The sequence below is a fragment of the Astatotilapia calliptera genome, chromosome 18, assembly GCF_964374335.1.
Source record: "Astatotilapia calliptera chromosome 18, fAstCal68.1, whole genome shotgun sequence".
Taxonomy (NCBI): Eukaryota; Metazoa; Chordata; class Actinopteri; order Cichliformes; family Cichlidae; genus Astatotilapia; species Astatotilapia calliptera.
Genome location: NC_137439.1, coordinates 22,082,316 through 22,103,848, shown reverse-complemented (window position 1 = coordinate 22,103,848; position 21,533 = coordinate 22,082,316). Strand labels below are relative to the sequence as shown.

The following is a 21,533-nucleotide window of genomic DNA, read 5'->3' as shown; positions in this document are numbered from 1 at the left end:
AGAGAGAAAAAAAATCACATTCTAACAGACAGCTGGTGCTTAGAATACAGTTGAATAACTATTAAAAAACAGATGATATTTAGATGATAGTTCAGTCTAACACATGTGCCAGTGAACCATTAAACGTCTGTGAAACTATGCAGTTATGAAACGTAACTTTAACCTCAGCCAAACCGATTTGCTCAGTTGTAAATAAAACAGCGAAGTAAACGTGACCCGACAGACAGAACCTGAGTGAATGAAGTCCAGCGTTTAACCACTGAGAGCTAAAACTCAGCTGAGGTTTGAAAGCTGTGTGCCGGTGATTGGATATCAGCTGCTGATGAAGCTGTTCGCCTATAAAGTGCTCTGTAAGGAAACAAGCTCCAGCAGCTCTGCGCTCAGGGAAAATACTATATTTACTTATCTTGTGCAGAAAAATGCGCTGACATTGCGTTATATCGAGTACCGGCTGCCCAGTTAAACTGTGACTATCACCAGGTAACTAGGCGTGTTTCTTGAATTAGCAGCAGGTGTTAAACAGCTGACAGATGAGGAGGAGGATGCATGCAGGTAAACTGAGGGTCTGCTGAGCTGATCGCTGGTTTCGTGAGAAAAATGTCAGCTCGTTCTTTATGTTACAGAAGCACAGAGACACAAGACCAGGCGGAAAGAGACGATCATTCGGTGAAAATGAGAATCTGCGAATGCAACATGTGGAACACGGAGAGTGGAATATGTAAACAAACCGGTTAACGTAACCCCCTCGGTGCGCTCTGCATGCTAATTGTTAGCAGAGCTAGTGAAATCTCTGAAAACATCTGAGCACTTTTGCAAACATGTTCTATGTTGACAACCTGACCAGACATACGGCGCGACATTCGCGGCTAAAACACTGTTAAAAGTGTAGCTGGTGACAGAAAAATGGGGTATTTTAAAACTACACCACCACCATTGCTGCCTGTGATTTGATCTGCATTCTGGGATACCTGGCTGCCCCAAGTCTACACAAGCAATCGATTATCTAGGATCGACCTGTTTTGACTTACTTTGCACGGCAACCAATCAAATGTTAGAGAAGCTGCATGGGCAGCGTTAACCCCGCCCCCTGAGTTTGATGGGTGAGGCTGACAGATAAAATTATTTCATGACGAGAGCCAGGCGCCAGGACTGCCAAAATGAAATAAATAAATATATCATTAAATAATTAATTAAATGTGTCAATAATTAATTAAATGTGTCAATAATTAATTAAAATGTGAAATACATAAATAATTAATTAAATGTGTCAATAATTAATTAATTAAATGTGTCAATAATTAATTAAAATGTGAAATACATAAATAATTAATTAAATGTGTCAATAATTAATTAATTACATGTGTCAATAATTAATTAAAATGTGAAATACATAAATAATTAATTAAATGTGTCAATAATTAATTAATTACATGTGTCATAACTATTTATTTAATTAATTAATTCCAATTTTAATTAATTATTGACACATTTAATTAATTATTTAATGGTGTATTTAATTAATTCATTATGGCAGTCCTGGCGTTCCATATTATGTGAGCGCGAGGAGGGAGAAAAAGGGAAGTGGAAAGGTACGAGTTGTCATCGAGGAAAAACGGGAGCTGGAAGCATGTAAATATAATAATAACCACTGCAGCCAAGAAGAGTGCCTGACGAGCCCAGTTGTAAGTAAGCTATTAAGACTCGACTGTACACCGTGTTCATGTTTTCCTCCGAAAACAATAAGTTCCGTTGGAGCAGCCTTTCAACGCCTCTCTCTGTCTCTCACAAGAAAAGTTGACCCAGACAACAAAGTAAAGCTATTTTTCGGCTACGAGCCGACAGGGACCCCGCCGTATTAGTCAGAGGTCCCTTTACTACAGTTCGGAGTCGCGGACCTTCAGTAATAGTAATAAATCACACAGCAATAGTACATTCACGTTGTTGTAAAAAGCACGATAATATATTAACTAATCCAAAGTATTCAGAATACGTTACTGTCATTGAGTAACGTAACGGAATACGTTACAGAATACATTTTGGGGCATGTATTCTGTATTCTGTAATGGAATACATTTTAAAAGTAACCTTCCCAACACTGGAAACCACCAAATACAGATGTAAAATATCATGTCACATTTAAACTCCAACTCAAGTAACCTATATTCAACAACAGCATAATAAAACAGGAAATTATATTTTCTGTGTGCCACCCCAATATTCAGGGGCCTCCATATGGAGACACCCCTGCTGACTGGTAAAAATAATTATTTAATGTTTTACTACAAATATTAACATCTTTGAGATTAGTTATTTCAGAATGAAATCAGTTTGTAGAACACCAGATGTGCCAGTTGACTACCACTGGACATCTGTTTATATGATTATTGCCAGTTGGTCAGTTCTCCGTTGCTCTAGTTGTGTTTCTCTACTTCTTTTCTTTCCAACACAAAGCTTTAACTGTGTTTTGGCATTCATTGCTTCAATTTAAAAGATGCTGACGTAGAGAAAGGTGGAAAATCAGTGTTTGTGTTACAGTGAAAACTTATATTCTTCCTTTGTGTTATTTCATATCGTCCCAGCAGGATCTTTAGTCAGCTAAAATGCAGTCACAATGAGACCACAGACAGACAGATATACAACTTTTAAGTAATATCTTAGTGGAAGATCAATTTCAGGATCTTACCGTGATCATTTTCAGGAAAATCTTGGGTGTAATTTCAATTTAATTTCAGTTTTATCCGTAACAAATCACAACAGCAGTTGCCTCGAGGTGCCTTATATTGTGAGGTAACTCCAACAATCAGACAAATCAAACAAATAATTTAAATACTGACAGACTGACTTTACACAGCGTTGTGATGCAGAACAATTTGCTTTATTTTTTTTATCATCTGTCATCTGGGAGAAAACAAATCCAATGAAAGCAGGTGTGACATTCAATATTTCTCTGGCAATATGATCAGATGAGTCATCCACAGACTCCATGAGACGGATCCCTGTTGCCCCACGTTCAAGCTTCACAACCGGGAGACATCAAACTGAAGCCATATGGAGGTCCTCTACTTGGAGAAGTCCTAATATACTGTTTTAAAATTTGAATGATTACTGCTATGACACTTTTAAGTCGGGCCTCAGCATAATGTTTCAAGCTTTGTTTCTTTTCCATATTTTATAGTCGTCATTTCTTGTTTTTTTTCACAGTGTAACTTCTAACTGAAACAGGACGCATGAAACATGAGGAGTCGAGGAGCCAATAGTAAAACACTTATTCTTTTTCTTTTAAATGCAGCAAAATTTTAAAATAATATATCATAATAGCGCTCAGTAAATGCTCACATAATTTTTTTTCCCTGTTTTTCAAGTTCGTTTATCTTTGGATTTAATATTTATTTTTAAGCTTATTAGTTAACAGATATTCATTTTATTGGATATTAATTATTATCAGACTCAGTGTCATCGTGGTATACAGAGTCTTCACAGTTATCACTGGTGTAAACATCGGCCTCTGTCCTTGTTGCTGTGTTGGTGGTCGGGGTGTTCACACTGGGAGAAAAAGGCAGGAGAAGTTCATCTTAGTAAAAACAAGAATCCTTTGTGGAACATTATACTCTAGAAATCACACTACAGCGATAGCGTACAGAGTCTGAGGCTATTTTACAGCCACTCGTAACAGACACAATAACATGGGCGTGTCATCATCTCCAGGTTTCCAAGATGTGATGTGAACAACGTTGAATGAGAAACAACAAACTCACCACAGTTAATTCACACTTCGTCTCACACGAGAAATTACTGAGGAAAGAAAGAGACGGCATTTTAACAATAGCTCAAAGCTTAAGAGGAAACAGCTAGCAAAATGTAAATAGTTTTTTATGGTTGTGTTTTTAAACAATGATATTCAGAAGTAACACCTCATGAACAAAATATATTAATATAGAAACAAACTTTTAAATGACATAGTTGGATTCTACCTAAGGATGGAGTCAGTAGATGTTTCTCTCTTTTTTCTGTCTTTATGCTAAACTACGAGACTTCCGGCTTTAGCCAATGAAATTCTTTTTGAGTGGTAGAAACAAACTAAAAGATATAATCAGTGTGTAACTATCATTGTTTTAGGTATAAGATGATACGTACCCATGCCAGTGTTACTTCCAGGGCAGGGAACTAAGGATAAATGAAAAGTGTAAAAGCAGCTGTTAGAATCGACTCGTTATACAAATGTAAAAATCAGAGTAAATGCGCTCCTTGAATTTTGTTCCCACCTGAGTACATCCTGGGCTGGCAGAAGGTGACTTTGCTCCCGTACTTTTCCACAGGTGCCGCCACCACTGTGTAGACATCCCCACATGTTTCTTCCTGGATGTCACAGTACATGCTGCCTGCAGCTGCCATACAGGTGTAGTTTGCTCCGGTGCCATACAGCTCCACTGTGTGATTATAGATCTGAGGGCCGAGCGAACGCCAGTATACCCTCAGGGTGTTGTTGGTCCTGCGATAGAGCTTGACCCCCGTTGGACAGCAGGCACCTGTAAAAGAGTGAGTGTAGAGTTGTGCTTTTGTAAAAAAAATCTTTTTTGACAGTGTGAAGATTTCTACTTTTCCCTCCATTAGATGTAAAAATATTACAAATGTGTTTGTATTTATCGATCCTCACTGGAAGAGAATCCACGATATTTGCACTCTGACTTCTGTCCTGTGCTGCTGATTGCTTCCAGGTTGACGCTGTAGTTGGTTCCACAGGTGATGCACCCCATCAGGCAGTGGGTGTCTAGAGTGTGGCATTTGGCATACCCTCGTGGTGATGTCAGGGAGGTAATGAATGAGCGAGCTCCAGTGCTAGGTGACCAGGTCACATTGGTCATAGCCTGGGTGACCTGGGTCACGTTCACAGACATGGGGCAGCAAGGGCCTTAAGGGAAGAATACAGAACAGACTTAAGTATGGGAGGATTTTTAGATTCCTAGATTCAGTACATGTCATGCTTCCTCATGAGAAGCATCCACATTGGTGTTTTGCGTATAAACTTGAGAACTAATTCATTTCATTTAATGAATGACAAAAGCTTTTGGCAGATGTCTAACTGTTGATAACCTTAAAAGCAGAGATCAGCTTTAGCTCGATGCAACTTTAGCATATGGCTCAAATTAAAGTTGCTGTTTGGTGGACCAATTGTACATTTTGTTGTGGGGTTTAACAGCGTAACCAATCAGACTGTCATACCTGTTTCCAAAGTTTTACTGAATCCTGGCAGACTTTTCCCCACAGCTGTTGTGGCCACTGCTGTAACCTCGTAGACAGAGCCGCAGGGCAGTTGCGTGAGCACACAGGAGCTGTTCGTCGACTGGCAGCTTTGTCTGTCATAGCGTCCAGTGGCAGTGATGGTATAATTCGTGTTGGGGGTGTTGGGTGTGGTGAAGAGGATTCTGTATGTGGAACTGTTGGTCTGAGTCATATTCAGGATCTCTGGAGTGCAGGGAGCTGCAGCAAGACACACATAAAAGAGTTGGTCACTTCAAAATTACAGAGATACAAATACAGAGTGAAACATTACTGCAAAAGAAGAAATAGAAAGTTTGGAAAATGTACTGATTCATACTTGTAATTCTGTTCACATTTGTAGACAAAATGTGAAGCAACTGGTATTTTCTAGTAGCTTAGCTAAATAAAAACCAGAAGCATAGGAAGAAAACTTGCCCCATATCAAGAGAAGAGAAGAGAAGAGAAGAGAAGAGAAGAGAAGAGAAGAGGCTTTCTCCTGGTGACCCTTCTACACAAACCATACTTGTTCAGTCTTTTTCAAATTGTGCTGTGATAACGTGTAACTTTTAACATGCTTTGGATTTTTTTAGCTTCACTGAGCGATGCACAGTCTGAGCTTCAGATGAATTTGCACACAATTTGTGTGTGTTTCATAAAAACAGTCACTCTTCAGTGTTTAAATTACCTGTCTCATGCGTTTGCGGCTTGCAGGTGCGGTTGCATCCTCGTAAATCGCTGCAAGGTGTCACAGTCACAGAATAAGCTGTGTTGCAACTCAAATCTGAGAGCGCACACACCGGTGCTGTGTCGTTGCAGTGGATGACGTCTTTAGTCTGTGCTGCTGTCGTCTCATACAGTTCAGCTCCTTTGACTGGTGTCCACATGACTTCCAGGGTCTCCGTAGAAACCAGCTTTATCATAACATCCAGTGGGCAACAAGGGACTGAGGAGGAGGCGGAGAGAAGAAACTAATTAAAAATAATTAAAAAAAACAGGCAAATAACCACACACAGCCAACTGTGAGTTTCTCTTAGTTTGGTCATAAAACTGCTGTAGCTTTAAAGTTGGGTTATACATTTTGTCTGTCTAAAAGTGGGCTTTTCCTGTCATGACAACTCAGGCTTAATCATGAAAATGACTTTTTTCTTAAACAATAGCAGCATAGTAGTTACTTCAGAGATGTTTACCTTTAGTTCCGACAAAGGACTTTTGAAATGAGGAAAAAATCCCATAAGAAACAAGCATAAACAAAAGCACTGGCCTGATCCTATAGGATGTGATTGGATGGATAGTGCTGGGTTGGAGTAGACTGTGTTAATAGTGGTGCTGCTGTATATGTGGGTGCTTTTGTGTGAAAGTCATACTGGTAGTGTAGTTGCGGACATGTCCATAAGGGCTAGAGCCGGCCTGGTTGTAAGGGAATACGGTAGTGAGGTAGGTGTAGCCACACATGCAGGAAAATGGGCAGGTGGTTAAACTGGTGTTACAGAACGTCTCCATTCCATCATCCCGCTTTATGAACGCCATGTAGTACTCCACCAGTGGCACTCCGTCCCACATCACGGAGCAGTTACCTGCTCTGGGCTCCTCCACCCAGATGTTCTCTGGCGGACATGGGTCTGTCAGAGAGAGACAATGGTCCTCAATGGTCCTTGAGTAATAACAGTAATGGACTTCACATGTCAAAGACTCCATGTGATAATTTGTCAAATATGCTTATTGGTTTTCATTAGGAGAGCTTGATGATCTGGTCACATCTGTAAAAGGCTTGTGGCTAACAGCTAAACGAATTCAAGATTATTCTTTTTTTCACTAAATTCACAAAGATTTAGCACAGGTCAGCTGATCACAGCCTGAACACTAAATCTGGAGCAACAGAAATGATTGTGTTTTCCTTTGTCACAAAAAAGTTCCAGTTGCAATTCCTTTTAGTCAGCTTGAAGCTGGTTCAAAAACTGAGCCAATCCCCATGGACTCCCATGATAAAATGTTTAGTTTTACAGCAGAGCACAGGGTGCTTAAAAGAACAACAACAACAACAAATCTAAAAAAACAGCTAATTTAGTTCTTCGTGACATTAATAGATCTTCTTTTAAGGTATAAATTTGCATTCACAGATAGTGTAGTTCATTTGAGAACAATGGGCTTCACTTGAGCTAATTACAACCAAGAGCAGGATTTCTCAATATTGAAATTCTAGTATTTTACTTCAATGCTACTGAGAGCTAATTTCAAAAGTTTTGAGAGTGCTTTAAATGAATAATAGTATAAGACAAACAACCATACATTACGAATGATATACCCACATGTTATGTAGTTAGCCGGTTCAGAGGGGCTGCTGGGTCCAGCATCGTTATAGGCTATGACATAGACTGAGTGGTTTTGTCCACAATCTGCAGGATTAATGTAACAGTAACTGTTTTCTGTGGAACAGTTTTGGCCATTAGAGGTCCAGACTAAGTAGAGATTAGCACCCCTCACTTGTGACCAGAATACAGCAATCCCAAGAGCCCGTCCTGGAGTCACCTGAACGTGAGTCACATCTGGGCTCTGAGGACCTGGAAATGAAACCACAATGAAATCAATAACAGCAGTCATGACTGGTCCTCTGGTACGGGTTCAAATGTTTATCAGCCTAATTTTTGAGAAGGTTTCTTACGTGTAATTTGACAGACAGTGACATCATCACCAGTGCGACCCTCAGAGTCCCATGCCGTGCCCTTAATACAGTATGTAGTTCCTGGTTCAAGGTTATCAAACTTCACCGTGGTGTCAGTGGTGTTGAGTTTGAGGCGGGTGTTGGATCCCTCTCTGATGATGACCAGTGTGTAGAGGACGGCGTCCTTCACTGGGTCCCAGGTCACAAGGATGGTGCCATTGGTAGGAGAGGATGTGTTCAAGTTGGGAGCCATTACAACTGCAGATGTGATCAGGGGGAGAATGAAGAGTTAATGGGATTAATGGGGAATAAAAACAAACAAACCAACAAAGAGACCTTACTTCTCCTCTCCTTGTTCCCATTTCTTTATAAGATATGAAATAGAAACTACTTTCCTGTGATCCTGTTACATTCAGTTACCCTTCAGGATGCGAGACAACCTAGTTCTCATGGTTTCTCTTTTCACTTATGAAACCACCATGGAGCAGCGAGTGGATACAGTTTCCACCCTCGTGCTAGTTGCAACGACTTGGGCACCCATGACAATGGGCGGTGAAATGGTAAGCCACTATTGCCAGTGGAGTGAGATAAGTTATTGTTCTAAGGAGGAACAGAAACCTGTGTTTCACTCTTTATAGGCTGATTACCATCTTTACGGTAAAGTGGAACTAGAAGATAGTTATAAGTGCACTGTCAGTCACACCCGACTTGGCCCTCTCAGAATCAGCTGATGCTTTTGTACAGACGGCATCCAAATTTTTACTTTCATATTATTAAAATTTCTGAGTTACATGACCTCAAGGTACAACATTTCACTGCTGAAAATTATATTTAACTTATGCTTTTATTTTACATGGAATGGCCCGATTATTTCTTCTAATTTAGCTCGTTTCAGATATTGACGTACCTGTCCTGGCCTCTGTGGGGTAGGATGGCTGGCTTCTCCCGCCTAAGTTGACGGACATGACGCTGAGGACGTAGTCTGTGTATGGCTGGAGCTCCACCATGGTACCTGGAGAGCTGCTCACAGTGCTCTCCTTGAAGAAATCACCTGTCTTTGACTCTGCCCTCAGGATGTAGCTGGTCGCCCCAGATACCTCTGTGAACTCAACAGTGATGCTGTCGCTGTTTTTGGAGTAGGCTTGCCCAATGCTGGGTACATCAGGGGCTAAGGAGCAGATGGTAGATGTCAGTCAGATAGATTCCAAAATAAAAGCTTTTCTATTTATAAGAGAAGTACAATGTATCACTGAAATACAAAACAAACAAACAAACAAACAAACAAAAAACATCTTTTGGGTTATTATCTCAGAATTTCTACCTACTAACATATATTTCTTAAAAAATAACTCAAATTTGAGAAACTAACTTCAAATTTCAAGTTCCAAATAAGAATTTTGAGACAATAATCCAAACTATAGATTTATTGATGACGACATGTTTTTCTTTTTCAGAAGCAAAAACAATTTTCCATAACAACTCCTGTAAGAATGCCATCTACAATGTTATAGATGCAGCAGTTGACCACCACTACCAAATTTAAGTGCAGTTCTCAATAAAGTCTCCTTTTTACATTATAGTTTACTACATGTAAAACAAATAAACATTTACATTCTTACATTTATACATATTTATTCACATGTTACTGACAATTTGCACACTAAGATTTTATTTGAAAATTCTGAAATGACTGCATAGGCCTACAGTTTATTATTTCCTCACATTTTCAGAAAAGCCTCTTGAGGCCTGAGCGCTTGGTTGGAGTGGGTTTCAAATATCTCTTTGATATTCAAGGTTAGTTGAGTCCAATAAATATAAAACTTGTTTCTATACTAAAAGCCAAAATGTAATGTCTTCAAATGAGAACACGGCGTCTCAGGAGGATAACAAAAACGATTGTGTTGTCTATGGAAATCTTGGAAAATGTGCAGCATAATTTGAAACGGCTGAAAGAGTTGTCTGAAATGTTTTTCTGGCTGTTCCATGTAACAAAGAGTGATGATATAAAAAAAGAGAAAAACAGCAGAAAAAATGTAACAAGAACATTTTCACTTTTAATTAAACCATGTTTGACAAAGTATTTTGGGTATTTCATAACTATTAAATAGAGCTATTTAACAACAACACAGTACAAGTAAAATGTTTGCCCAAACTATCTCATTAATATATGCACTAAAATAAATAGATACTTTTGTTAATTCATAATGCAAAAAAAATTAAAATTACATTTAAATTTTCCATGTATTTTCTTTTACACAGATACACTGTAAAATGTTACATTGACTGATACATTTCATTGTAGTCAAATGAAATGTACTTTATTGTTGGTGTGTAATCAGTTGATGACAAGAACATTTTTCTTAATTTCTCACTATATGAATAAATAAACCTTTGATTTTCTATATTTTAAGTTTTACGTTACTCAAAATTATTGCTTCGTGTTTATTTATCAATAAAGGTTTGCCCCTTTCTGTTTTTTCTGATGTTACCAACCTGTCGTCTCCTCAGTCTTTGCACTGCTGAGCACCCTGAGATTATTGTCCATAGCTTCTAACTGCATGGTGTACACCGTGTTTGGTGACAGGGAGTTAACTGAGCCCATGACTGTGTTGCCACCGAACTGAGCAAAGACGGGTCTTTCCGGGGAGTTCTTGGGGGTTGCTGTGATCTTGTAGGAGCTGGCACCAGTGTGGCCGCTCCACTGCACTGTCATGCTCTTGGATGTCACTGTAAACACTGACAACCTGATGTCTGAAGAAGATAAAGCAGAAAGTGTGATTAAAGGGGAATGTGATTAATTTACATCTTAAAGTATCTTAACCAATAAGTATCTCAAATATGAAAGAAGCTCTGTTACCATTTTGAGCCATGCATATCTGAAAGTGAGAAAAAAAGTCAGTTTAATGAATGAAACAATGAATGATCTTGTTAATGAAAGTCAGGAAATACAGTCAATTAAAGACAAGGGTATCCTTCCAAAGATAGTAAGCTTCTGCTATTCCACATTATATCCTGAGGCAAATTATGCCCTGTATCACATTCTCAGAGCATGAGAGGCAGCAGGCTGCACATTACCTTCACTCAACACAGATTTCAGGACTGGTCAGTGCAGGTATTTCTTTCAGGTCGGAATGAATTTGTCTATTGAGGTACGGCTGGGCATGCCGCTCGCACTTGTTGAAAGCCGTGATACTCAAAAGGGCCTGTGTTCATATGTCTCAAACGTCCTCTACTCCCTGCTCTCTATCTGGATTTATGCAGCATGCACAATATCAAAACATTTTACCTTTGATGTGGAAAACACTGTAAATTACTTTGGTTTAAATTAACGCTGAATGAGAAAATAAGAACATCTTACCCCACTGAAGGTCAATAAAAACAAAAGCTTCAGCATCTTTAACTGCAACGTCCCCATGCCCTCAGTTTTTTTCTGCTATCCACTGCCTCGAGGTGAGATGCTGTTTCTCAAACTGATTTTAGGGAAGCAACTTGGTCTTAAATTTTTTACTTTCTTCTCTTTCTTCTACCTTCCTCTCTCTCCAACATGAAATGACAGGTGTGTTATTGTTTCAGCAAATACCAAAGAGCCCACAGGCTTTAACTCCTCCCCTCAGGGGTGTCTGTCTGTCTCTTACCTATCAGACCTAGACAAGGAAGCTCACCTTTGTTAGATGACAATGTTGATGATAACACTTGTATAACAAATGAATGTTCATCTTTTCTAGTCTTTATGACGTGAATTAAAAAAATAAGCACAATACTTTCCTGTATTACTGAAGATCTTACTTTTCCCTGTGAGGACAAAAGAAGGTTACACTATATCATATTCCACTGAGGCGTGGCGTGCTCTTTTGTGGGAACTGACCTCAAACTTTTAATTTAGGACAACATGTCTTATCATTGATTCCGAGTACAACTGAATGCATAATCTGATATGATTTGCATCCACATTTTTCTTTTCTTATTTAGTAACATTTTTGGTCAACTTATTTGATATACAGTCCACCCAATATAAAAGTGCTCGCAACAAAACTCCACTTTCTCTACCTCAACCCGTCAATTTAAAAGACCATTTCTGACCTGAATAAAAAGCACATAAAAACTCTACTCCAAATGTGATCAGCATATCTGCTGAGAGACATGTCTGGGGCTGGGGAGAACATACGTGAATGCATATGACAGACGGGGAAACACAAGGACGGAACTGCATGATTGGGATCCGGGGAACAAGGAAGATGGGGAGAGGGGAAGATGTAAACACAGATGACACAACAGATACATACTGGCGAGACATAAGAGGAACATAATAGACAAGAAACTAATCTGGGGATAAAAGGGAACTGCAGAGTATGGAAAGAATAAACTCATGACTACTTAATGGAACCTAAATCATCATTATGATACAAAAAACACTCCCTTGGACTTGAATTTCTTTGAACTGTTCATTTTGCCAGCTGGAATGATTGTAAAGCATACATACTTGATTTGAATTTCTCTGATTCCCGCAGGGTCAAAAGTGCAAATTTAGGCTTAAATACATACATCCACCCCCACTGATATTTTGTTAAACGTCCCTTGCAAGTTGCACTTCGACCCGATGATTTTGGTTGCCATAAAAAAACTTCTGGCATAATTCTGGCCAGATATTCAACCACTCTTTTTGGCAGAGTGGAGTTGAGTTTTAAAAGCAGTTCACAATTTTTCCGCCCGTTCCAGATCAGGGCTTTGGTGGTTCCTGAGTTGTTCCATCTGAACCAAATACGTCTCGTCTGAGGGTGGCAGTTTGGGTCATTGCAGGCCTTAGCAAAGTGGTGACACATCTGATTAACTTATGCTTAAGAAAAATTATTTGAGGTAATGAGCCTGGAATCTGCAGTTGTTTAAAAATGGCTCCAAGAGAGATCTTCCAAACTCAATCTTCAATTCTCCTTAAATCGACACTTAATTCATTTGGGTTTTCCCATTGTTCAGAGCAACTGGTCAATTCACTAAGTACCGTCAAACAAATAATTTTATGCTGGCAAAAAGAAACTAACAGTCCTAGTAAACCATGATTACTTATAAAAAACTTAACAGGCCTAGGCCTTGTCAAGTTAAAAGACACCATTTAACCTTCAGAGCCACTATTAACATCGAGTGTATGTATTTCAACCTGTAAGGATACTTTTGACCTTGTGCAGTTTAGAGAAAATCCAAAATATATTCAAATGTACAACAAATTCTTACTTTTAAAGTCAATAAAGATGGGTTCAATAAAATCATTAAAAGCCTAAGATTGCCATGAAATTCATGCCCATGATAAGTATTTGCAAACTTGTCTATGGAGCATGGAAAGAAAAGCGTCTGGACTTCTTTAAGTTTCCTTGAAGATGTTTCAACTCTCATCTGAAAAGCTTCTTCAGTTCTAAGAGTAATTGGTGGAGAGTCCCAAATTTTAAGTCTTATGGAGTGTTGCAAACTTCTGATCATAAACATTCAACTTAGTTTCTCTCCTTATATTCAATTTGAACACTTATGCCCCACCTCTGCAGCCCACCAGGAAAGCTTGCCCCATAGTTTGGTAACCAGTGGTCTGTCTACACCACAGCCAACTTCACCTACTTTGGGAACAACAGTTCAGGAATGTTGCTTGGACACTTCTTTTTCTATAATTACGTCCAGAACAACAACGAAATTCAATATCTCAAAACAACAAAAACTGAGCACAGTCTGGCACCAGCGGGCTGTAGCAGTGACAGGAAAAGAAGCACAAAGCTGTCTAATAGAAACTACAAGTAACAAGAGACAGTTTCTGTAGCACCTACAAGCCAGCAGCAATGGGCAGTAACACTGTCAGATGAGCACAATAAGGAAAAGGACAAAAGTTGATTTGAACTAAAGACAGGTTTTGTCCTGAAAAACAATATGACCTGACACAGATTAGATGTGCCTCCTTTTCCATGTTGGTGTGCATCCTTCTTGGGAAGAAAGTGAAATAATAGAAGCAATACCAGGGTGTTCAGTAACACATAGCATTGTGAAAAGATCAAGTTTACATTTATTGCTCCATCTCATAAGAGACATTGTACTGTATCATTAATGATGGCTTCACTATGGGATCACACGGTGTCTTACAGTCATATTTGAACACATTTTGGGCACTAGTGAGAATATAAACGTTATTCATCCACATAAATTTTTGCTGATGTTTTAGTTTTTTCTTTTATTTATTCAGTTTTATTTAACTCACAGGTAAGATTTGAAGGTTTTACTCTGAGACTGAAGTGATCTCTCTTTTTTCTGTTTAAAACAACACAAAAAATAAACTCATCGGGTAGCCTATGAACTGGCAAATGGATGAAGGATGAACTCCTGGTGTTTCCTTCCACCTAGTGGTTGCATGTGGTGCAGTTTCCTTTGTAGTTGAGCCATAGCCAGATCTGTAGATAGCCTCCTGGCCATGCAGTCAGTGGTTGACTTTATGTTGTGAACTAGGTATTCCACTATTTCACTAGAGAAATACGTGTTTTATTTTACAAGTGAGGCTGCTTTTTTTTTTATGTGGTAGAAGTCTGCTGCGAGGACCAAGCGGTGCCATCTAAGGACTGGATGCCACTGGACGTGCCTAGAAAGGACACTCTCAATCTGAAGGCCACCTGTTTCCTTGGAGGGTGGTAGAATACAACGATTTGCAATTTTTTTTAAGGATTAACGTTTTTACTGAGATCTCAGGACACTTTATGTTGCTACTTTTTTTTCCTTTTTGGGTCAGATCTGATTCCACTTAACACAAAAACTGATGCATCTAAAAGCAAAACTGTGACTAAAGACAATTCAGATAACTTGAACACTTACCAAATACTGAGTGCGAAGTGCACTGAACTGAAATGGATGGCCTACCTAATATATTTATGGACACTTGAAGTGATATATTGGACATCGTTGAAGATTACATGTTGAAATGATTTAAATGTTGTTCATGTCTATGTTTTTGGACCATTTAAATGTTGAATACACTCAAATCACTTTTTTCCTTTAAGTTGTTGTCAGTGTCTCATTCTGAGTGGAGGGTTTTTCCTTCTTTAAATTGAGTTACCACTGCCAGTCTCCCTACGATCCTAACTGAACCCAACAAGAGGAGATTCTCATATATTTTATTTTACTTGACTTTGGATGACAGATTACTGTGGATTTGACTGATTTTGACTACTCAGTTAAAACGGGTGACAGAAACATGACATCTAGGCTGCGCCTAGAAATTCTGTCCATAAAAATTACGAGCAGAATTGGTGACAAAGGGCAGCCCTGGTGGAGCCCATCACCCATCGGGAATGACTCAGACTTATTCCTCGCTATGTGGACCAAGTTCTTGCTGTATAAGGATTGAATGGCCTGTAGTTATGGTCCAGATACCCCATACTCCTAATGCACGTCCCACAGGACACTCTGAGGGACATGGTTGAATGCCTTCGCCAAGTCCACAAAACACATGAAGACTGGTTGGGCAAACTCCCATGCACCCTCAGGTATCCTTGAGAGGATAATGAGCTGCTCCACAACCAGGACGAAAACCACATTGTTCCTCCTGTATCTGAGGTTCGACTAACGGACTAACGGATATATATATATATATATATATATATATATATATATATATATATATATATATATATATATATATATATATATATATGTATATATATATGTATATATACATATATATATATATGTATATATATATATATATATATATATATATATATATATATATATATATATATATATATATATATATATACACACACACATATATATATGTATATACATATATATATATGTATATATATATATATATATATATATATATATATATATATATATATATATATACATATATATATATATATATATATATATATATATATATACATATATATATATGTATATATATATATATATATACATATATATATATACGTGTGTGTATATACATATATATATATACGTGTGTGTATATACTATGGCATGCCCTTTAGGAAAATATTATATATATATTCCAACCAAAGTCTGAATATATAGAATGAAACTTGAATATATAGAATGAAACTTGAATATATAGAATGAAACTTGAATATATAGGATGAAGCTTGAATATATAGAATGAAACTTGAATATATAGAATGAAGCTTGAATATATAGAATGAAACTTGAATATATAGGATGAAACTTGAATATATAGAATGAAACTTGAATATATAGGATGAAACTTGAATATATATAGAATGATCTTTTGAATATATAGAATGAAGCTTGACTATATAAAATGATCTTCTGAATATATAGAATGAAACTTGACGTCACGGAGGCGCTTGCGCCATCTAGTGTTTTCCTTGTTTGTACCTGCGAGGAATGGCACTATGAGCCAGTCCGCACGGAATTTTGTGGCTCAAATTCTAAGTAATGAGGAGCTAATTAACACCCTGGCAAATGCATGTTCTGGGCAACCTAATATTTGTACTAGTGTACCGCATCGTACTACTGATGAAGAAATTTATTCACTTTTTCGTCGTGGAAGACCAAATGCAGTGAACCTCTCCGGTCAGATAACCCCTGGTTATCCAGCTAACGTTACTGCGGTCAAGTGAGCCCTCACTTACGAAGTCGCAGTCAAGCTAGCCGCCCCGCCAGCCGCACCTAAAATGTTGTTGCACTACTCTTACGCATATTACGGTATAGGTGCCGACTGGCTTAGAAACGCAGTGTTTTCTGTCCTGACACTATTTTACTTCACAATCCACTCCCAGTTTTGGTTAATCTCCACTTTCACCCCTGTGATCCACAGCCCAAATTACTGTATGATTCAGAGAAAATTAACAATAAAATTTACCCAATTTACTCAACTATACTTTTAATGTCCTCATCTTTGAGCTCAGATTACAGGAAAACTGAAAGAGGTGACGCAGATATCTCACTGGATTCTGACTCTGGGTGACCCCCACTCTGCATGCTGTGATCCACAGCCAAAATTACTGTACAGTTTTTGAGAAAATTGATAGTAAAATCTTCCCATTTTGCTTTACTGTACTCTACATATTGACATCTTTGATCTCCGATTACAGGAAAACTGTAAGAGGTGACGCAGATATCTCACTGGATTATGACTCTAGGCTGTCGCCACTCTTCACCCTGTGATCCACAGAAAAAATTACTGTACGGTTTTTGAGAAAATTGATAGTAAACTTTGCACAATTTACTCTACTGTACTTTTAATATTCTCATCTTTGAGCTCAGATTACAGGAAAACTGTAAGAGGTGACGCAGATATCTCACTGGATTATGACTCTGGGTGACCCCCACTCTGCACCCTGTGATCCACAGCAAAAATTACTGTACGGATTTCTGATAAAATTAAATCCTATTCCATTACCAAACAAAATGAGTTCATTGAAGTATTTGCTTAACTACAAGAAATGTCTTTCCACACACAATTTTAATTTTTCAAAATGTCATTCACACACCACCTCAAGTATCAACTTCAGTTTTAGACATTATTTATTCAGTGCTTAATCACAACAATAGTCAACTTAAGGCACTTACATAATAAGTTAAACCTTACAATAATACATACAGAGAAAAACCCAACAATCATATGACCCCCTATGAGCAACAGTGGGAAGGAAAAACTCCCTTTTAACATGAAGAAACCTCCGGCAGAACCAGGCTCAGGGAGGGGCGGCCATCTGCCTCAACCGGTCAGGGTGAGAAATTACATTTCTCAGATTACTGATTTCTCATATTACTACTACACAGTTTAGATACACTCAACAAAAATATAAACGCAACACCTTTGTTACTGCTCCCATTCCCCATGGGATGGACGTAGAGACCGAAAATTCATTCCAGATACACAATATAACCATCCCTCCCAAACAGTGGTCACAAATCAGTCCAAATGTGTGGTAGTGGGCACATCTGCCATATTGAGATAATCCATCCCACCTCACAGGTGTGCCACATCAGGATGCTGATCTGACATCATGAGTAGTGCACAGGTGTACCTCAGACTGCCCACAACAAAAGGCCACCCTGGAATGTGCAGTTTTGTCTCACAGCAAAATGCCACAGATGCCACAAGCAATGAGGGAGCGTGCAATTGGCATGCTGACAGCAGGAATGTCAACCAGATCTGTCGCCCGTGCATTGAATGTTCATTTCTCAACCATAAGCTGTCTCCACAGGCGTTTCAGAGAATATGGCAGCACATCCAACCGGCCTCACAACCGCAGACCTCGTGTAACCACACCAGCCCAGGACCTCCACATCCAGCAGGTTCACCTCCAAGATCGTCTGAGACCAGCCACCCAGACAGCTGCTGGAACAATTGGTTTGCACAACCAAACAATTTCTGCACAAACTGTCAGAAACCGTCTCAGGGAAGCTCAACTGCATGCCCGTCGTCCTCATCAGGGTCTTGACCTGACTCCAGCTCGTCGCTGTAACAGACTTGTGTGGGCAAATGCTCACATTCGATGGCGTCTGGCACGTTGGAGAGGTGTGCGCTTCACGGATGAATCATGGTTCACATTGTTCAGGGCAGATGGCAGCTGAGAATGTTCCAGTTCTTGCATGGCCAGCATACTCACCGGACATGTCACCCATTGAGCATGTTCGGGATGTGCTTGACCGGCGTATACGACAGCGTGTACCAGTTCCCACGAATATCCAACAACCTCGCACAGCCATTGAAGTGGAGTGGACCAACATTCCACAGGCCACAATTGACAATCTGATAGACTCCATGCGACGATGTGTTGCACTGCATGAGGCAAATGGTGGTCACACCAGATACTGACCGGTTCTGGGTCCCCAGACCCCCAATAGCGCAAAAAACTGCACATTCCAGGGTGGCCTTTTGTTGTGGGCAGTCTGAGGTACACCTGTGCACTACTCATGATGTCAGATCAGCATCCTGATGTGGCACACCTGTGAGGTGGGATGGATTATCTCAATATAGCAGATGTGCCCACTACCACACATTTGGACTGATTTGTGACCACTGTTTGGGAGGGATGGTTATATTGTGTATCTGGAATGAATTTTCGGTCTCTACGTCCATCCCATGGGGAATTGGAGCAGTAACAAAGGTGTTGCGTTTATATTTTTGTTGAGTGTATCTAAACTGTGTAGTAGTAATATGAGAAATCAGTAATCTGAGAAATGTAATTTCTCACCCTGACCGGTTGAGGCAGATGGCCGCCCCTCCCTGAGCCTGGTTCTGCCGGAGGTTTCTTCATGTTAAAAGGGAGTTTTTCCTTCCCACTGTTGCTCATAGGGGGTCATATGATTGTTGGGTTTTTCTCTGTATGTATTATTGTAAGGTTTAACTTATTATGTAAGTGCCTTAAGTTGACTATTGTTGTGATTAAGCACTGAATAAATAATGTCTAAAACTGAAGTTGATACTTGAGGTGGTGTGTGAATGACATTTTGAAAACTTAAAATTGTGTGTGGAAAGACATTTCTTGTAGTTAAGCAAATACTTCAATGAACTCATTTTGTTTGGTAATGGAATAGGATTTAATTTTATCAGAAATCCGTACAGTAATTTTTGCTGTGGATCACAGGGTGCAGAGTGGGGGTCACCCAGAGTCATAATCCAGTGAGATATCTGCGTCACCTCTTACAGTTTTCCTGTAATCTGAGCTCAAAGATGAGAATATTAAAAGTACAGTAGAGTAAATTGTGCAAAGTTTACTATCAATTTTCTCAAAAACCGTACAGTAATTTTTTCTGTGGATCACAGGGTGAAGAGTGGCGACAGCCTAGAGTCATAATCCAGTGAGATATCTGCGTCACCTCTTACAGTTTTCCTGTAATCGGAGATCAAAGATGTCAATATGTAGAGTACAGTAAAGCAAAATGGGAAGATTTTACTATCAATTTTCTCAAAAACTGTACAGTAATTTTGGCTGTGGATCACAGCATGCAGAGTGGGGGTCACCCAGAGTCAGAATCCAGTGAGATATCTGCGTCACCTCTTTCAGTTTTCCTGTAATCTGAGCTCAAAGATGAGGACATTAAAAGTATAGTTGAGTAAATTGGGTAAATTTTATTGTTAATTTTCTCTGAATCATACAGTAATTTGGGCTGTGGATCACAGGGGTGAAAGTGGAGATTAACCAAAACTGGGAGTGGATTGTGAAGTAAAATAGTGTCAGGACAGAAAACACTGCGTTTCTAAGCCAGTCGGCACCTATACCGTAATATGCGTAAGAGTAGTGCAACAACATTTTAGGTGCGGCTGGCGGGGCGGCTAGCTTGACTGCGACTTCGTAAGTGAGGGCTCACTTGACCGCAGTAACGTTAGCTGGATAACCAGGGGTTATCTGACCGGAGAGGTTCACTGCATTTGGTCTTCCACGACGAAAAAGTGAATAAATTTCTTCATCAGTAGTACGATGCGGTACACTAGTACAAATATTAGGTTGCCCAGAACATGCATTTGCCAGGGTGTTAATTAGCTCCTCATTACTTAGAATTTGAGCCACAAAATTCCGTGCGGACTGGCTCATAGTGCCATTCCTCGCAGGTACAAACAAGGAAAACACTAGATGGCGCAAGCGCCTCCGTGACGTCAAGTTCCATTCTATATATTCAGAAGATCATTTTATATATTCAAGCTTCATTCTATATATTCAAAAGATCATTCTATATATATTCAAGTTTCATCCTATATATTCAAGTTTCATTCTATATATTCAAGTTTCATCCTATATATTCAAGTTTCATTCTATATATTCAAGTTTCATTCTATATATTCAAGTTTCATTCTATATATTCAAAAGATCATTCTATATATATTCAAGTTTCATCCTATATATTCAAGTTTCATTCTATATATTCAAGTTTCATCCTATATATTCAAGCTTCATTCTATATATTCAAGTTTCATTCTATATATTCAAGTTTCATCCTATATATTCAAGCTTCATTCTATATATTCAAGTTTCATCCTATATATTCAAGTTTCATTCTATATATTCAAGTTTCATCCTATATATTCAAGTTTCATCCTATATATTCAAGTTTCATTCTATATATTCAAGCTTCATTCTATATATTCAAGTTTCATTCTATATATTCAAGTTTCATTCTATATATTCAAGTTTCATCCTATATATTCAAGTTTCATTCTATATATTCAAGCTTCATTCTATATATTCAAAAGATCATTCTATATATTCAAGTTTCATTCTATATATTCAAGTTTCATTCTATATATTCAAGCTTCATTCTATATATTCAAAAGATCATTCTATATATTCAAGCTTCATTCTATATATTCAAAAGATCATTTTATATATTCAAGCTTCATTCTATATATTCAAAAGATCATTCTATATATTCAAGTTTCATTCTATATATTCAAGTTTCATTCTATATATTCAAGTTTCATTCTATATATTCAAGCTTCATTCTATATATTCAAGTTTCATTCTATATATTCAAGCTTCATTCTATATATTCAAGTTTCATTCTATATATTCAGACTTTGGTTGGAATATATATATAATATTTTCCTAAAGGGCATGCCATAATATACACATATTTATATATATGTGTGTGTATATACATA

At 38.4% G+C, this 21,533-nt stretch overlaps 1 protein-coding gene across 1 annotated transcript; it reads right to left on the bottom strand.

Annotated features, from left to right (window-relative positions):
* Window positions 1-2,853: 2,853 nt before the first annotated feature.
* Window positions 2,854-11,470, bottom strand: fndc7a (fibronectin type III domain containing 7a). Its single transcript, XM_026150072.2, has 14 exons — window positions 11,277-11,470; window positions 10,776-10,794; window positions 10,412-10,669; window positions 8,826-9,086; window positions 7,919-8,176; window positions 7,566-7,817; window positions 6,624-6,878; window positions 5,945-6,202; window positions 5,221-5,478; window positions 4,655-4,909; window positions 4,263-4,526; window positions 4,135-4,164; window positions 3,756-3,792; window positions 2,854-3,543 (listed from the first exon to the last, which is right to left on the bottom strand). Exons 1-13 carry the CDS (start codon window positions 11,331-11,333, stop codon window positions 3,761-3,763), a joined length of 2,457 nt encoding a protein of 818 aa, XP_026005857.2. The 5' UTR covers window positions 11,334-11,470; the 3' UTR covers window positions 2,854-3,543; window positions 3,756-3,760.
* Between the last annotated feature and the right edge of the window lie 10,063 nt (window positions 11,471-21,533).

Bases quoted from the DNA above. Each gene is read 5' to 3' on its own strand.
- fndc7a (XM_026150072.2), bottom strand. From the start codon at position 11,333: ATGGGGACGTTGCAGTTAAAGATGCTGAAGCTTTTGTTTTTATTGACC. The intron at 8,177-8,825 runs GTACGTCAATAT...TCACATCTGCAG, and splicing joins CCCCACAGAGGCCAGGACAG to TTGTAATGGCTCCCAACTTG. The intron at 5,479-5,944 runs GTAATTTAAACA...GTCTTGCTGCAG, and splicing joins GCCGCAAACGCATGAGACAG to CTCCCTGCACTCCAGAGATC.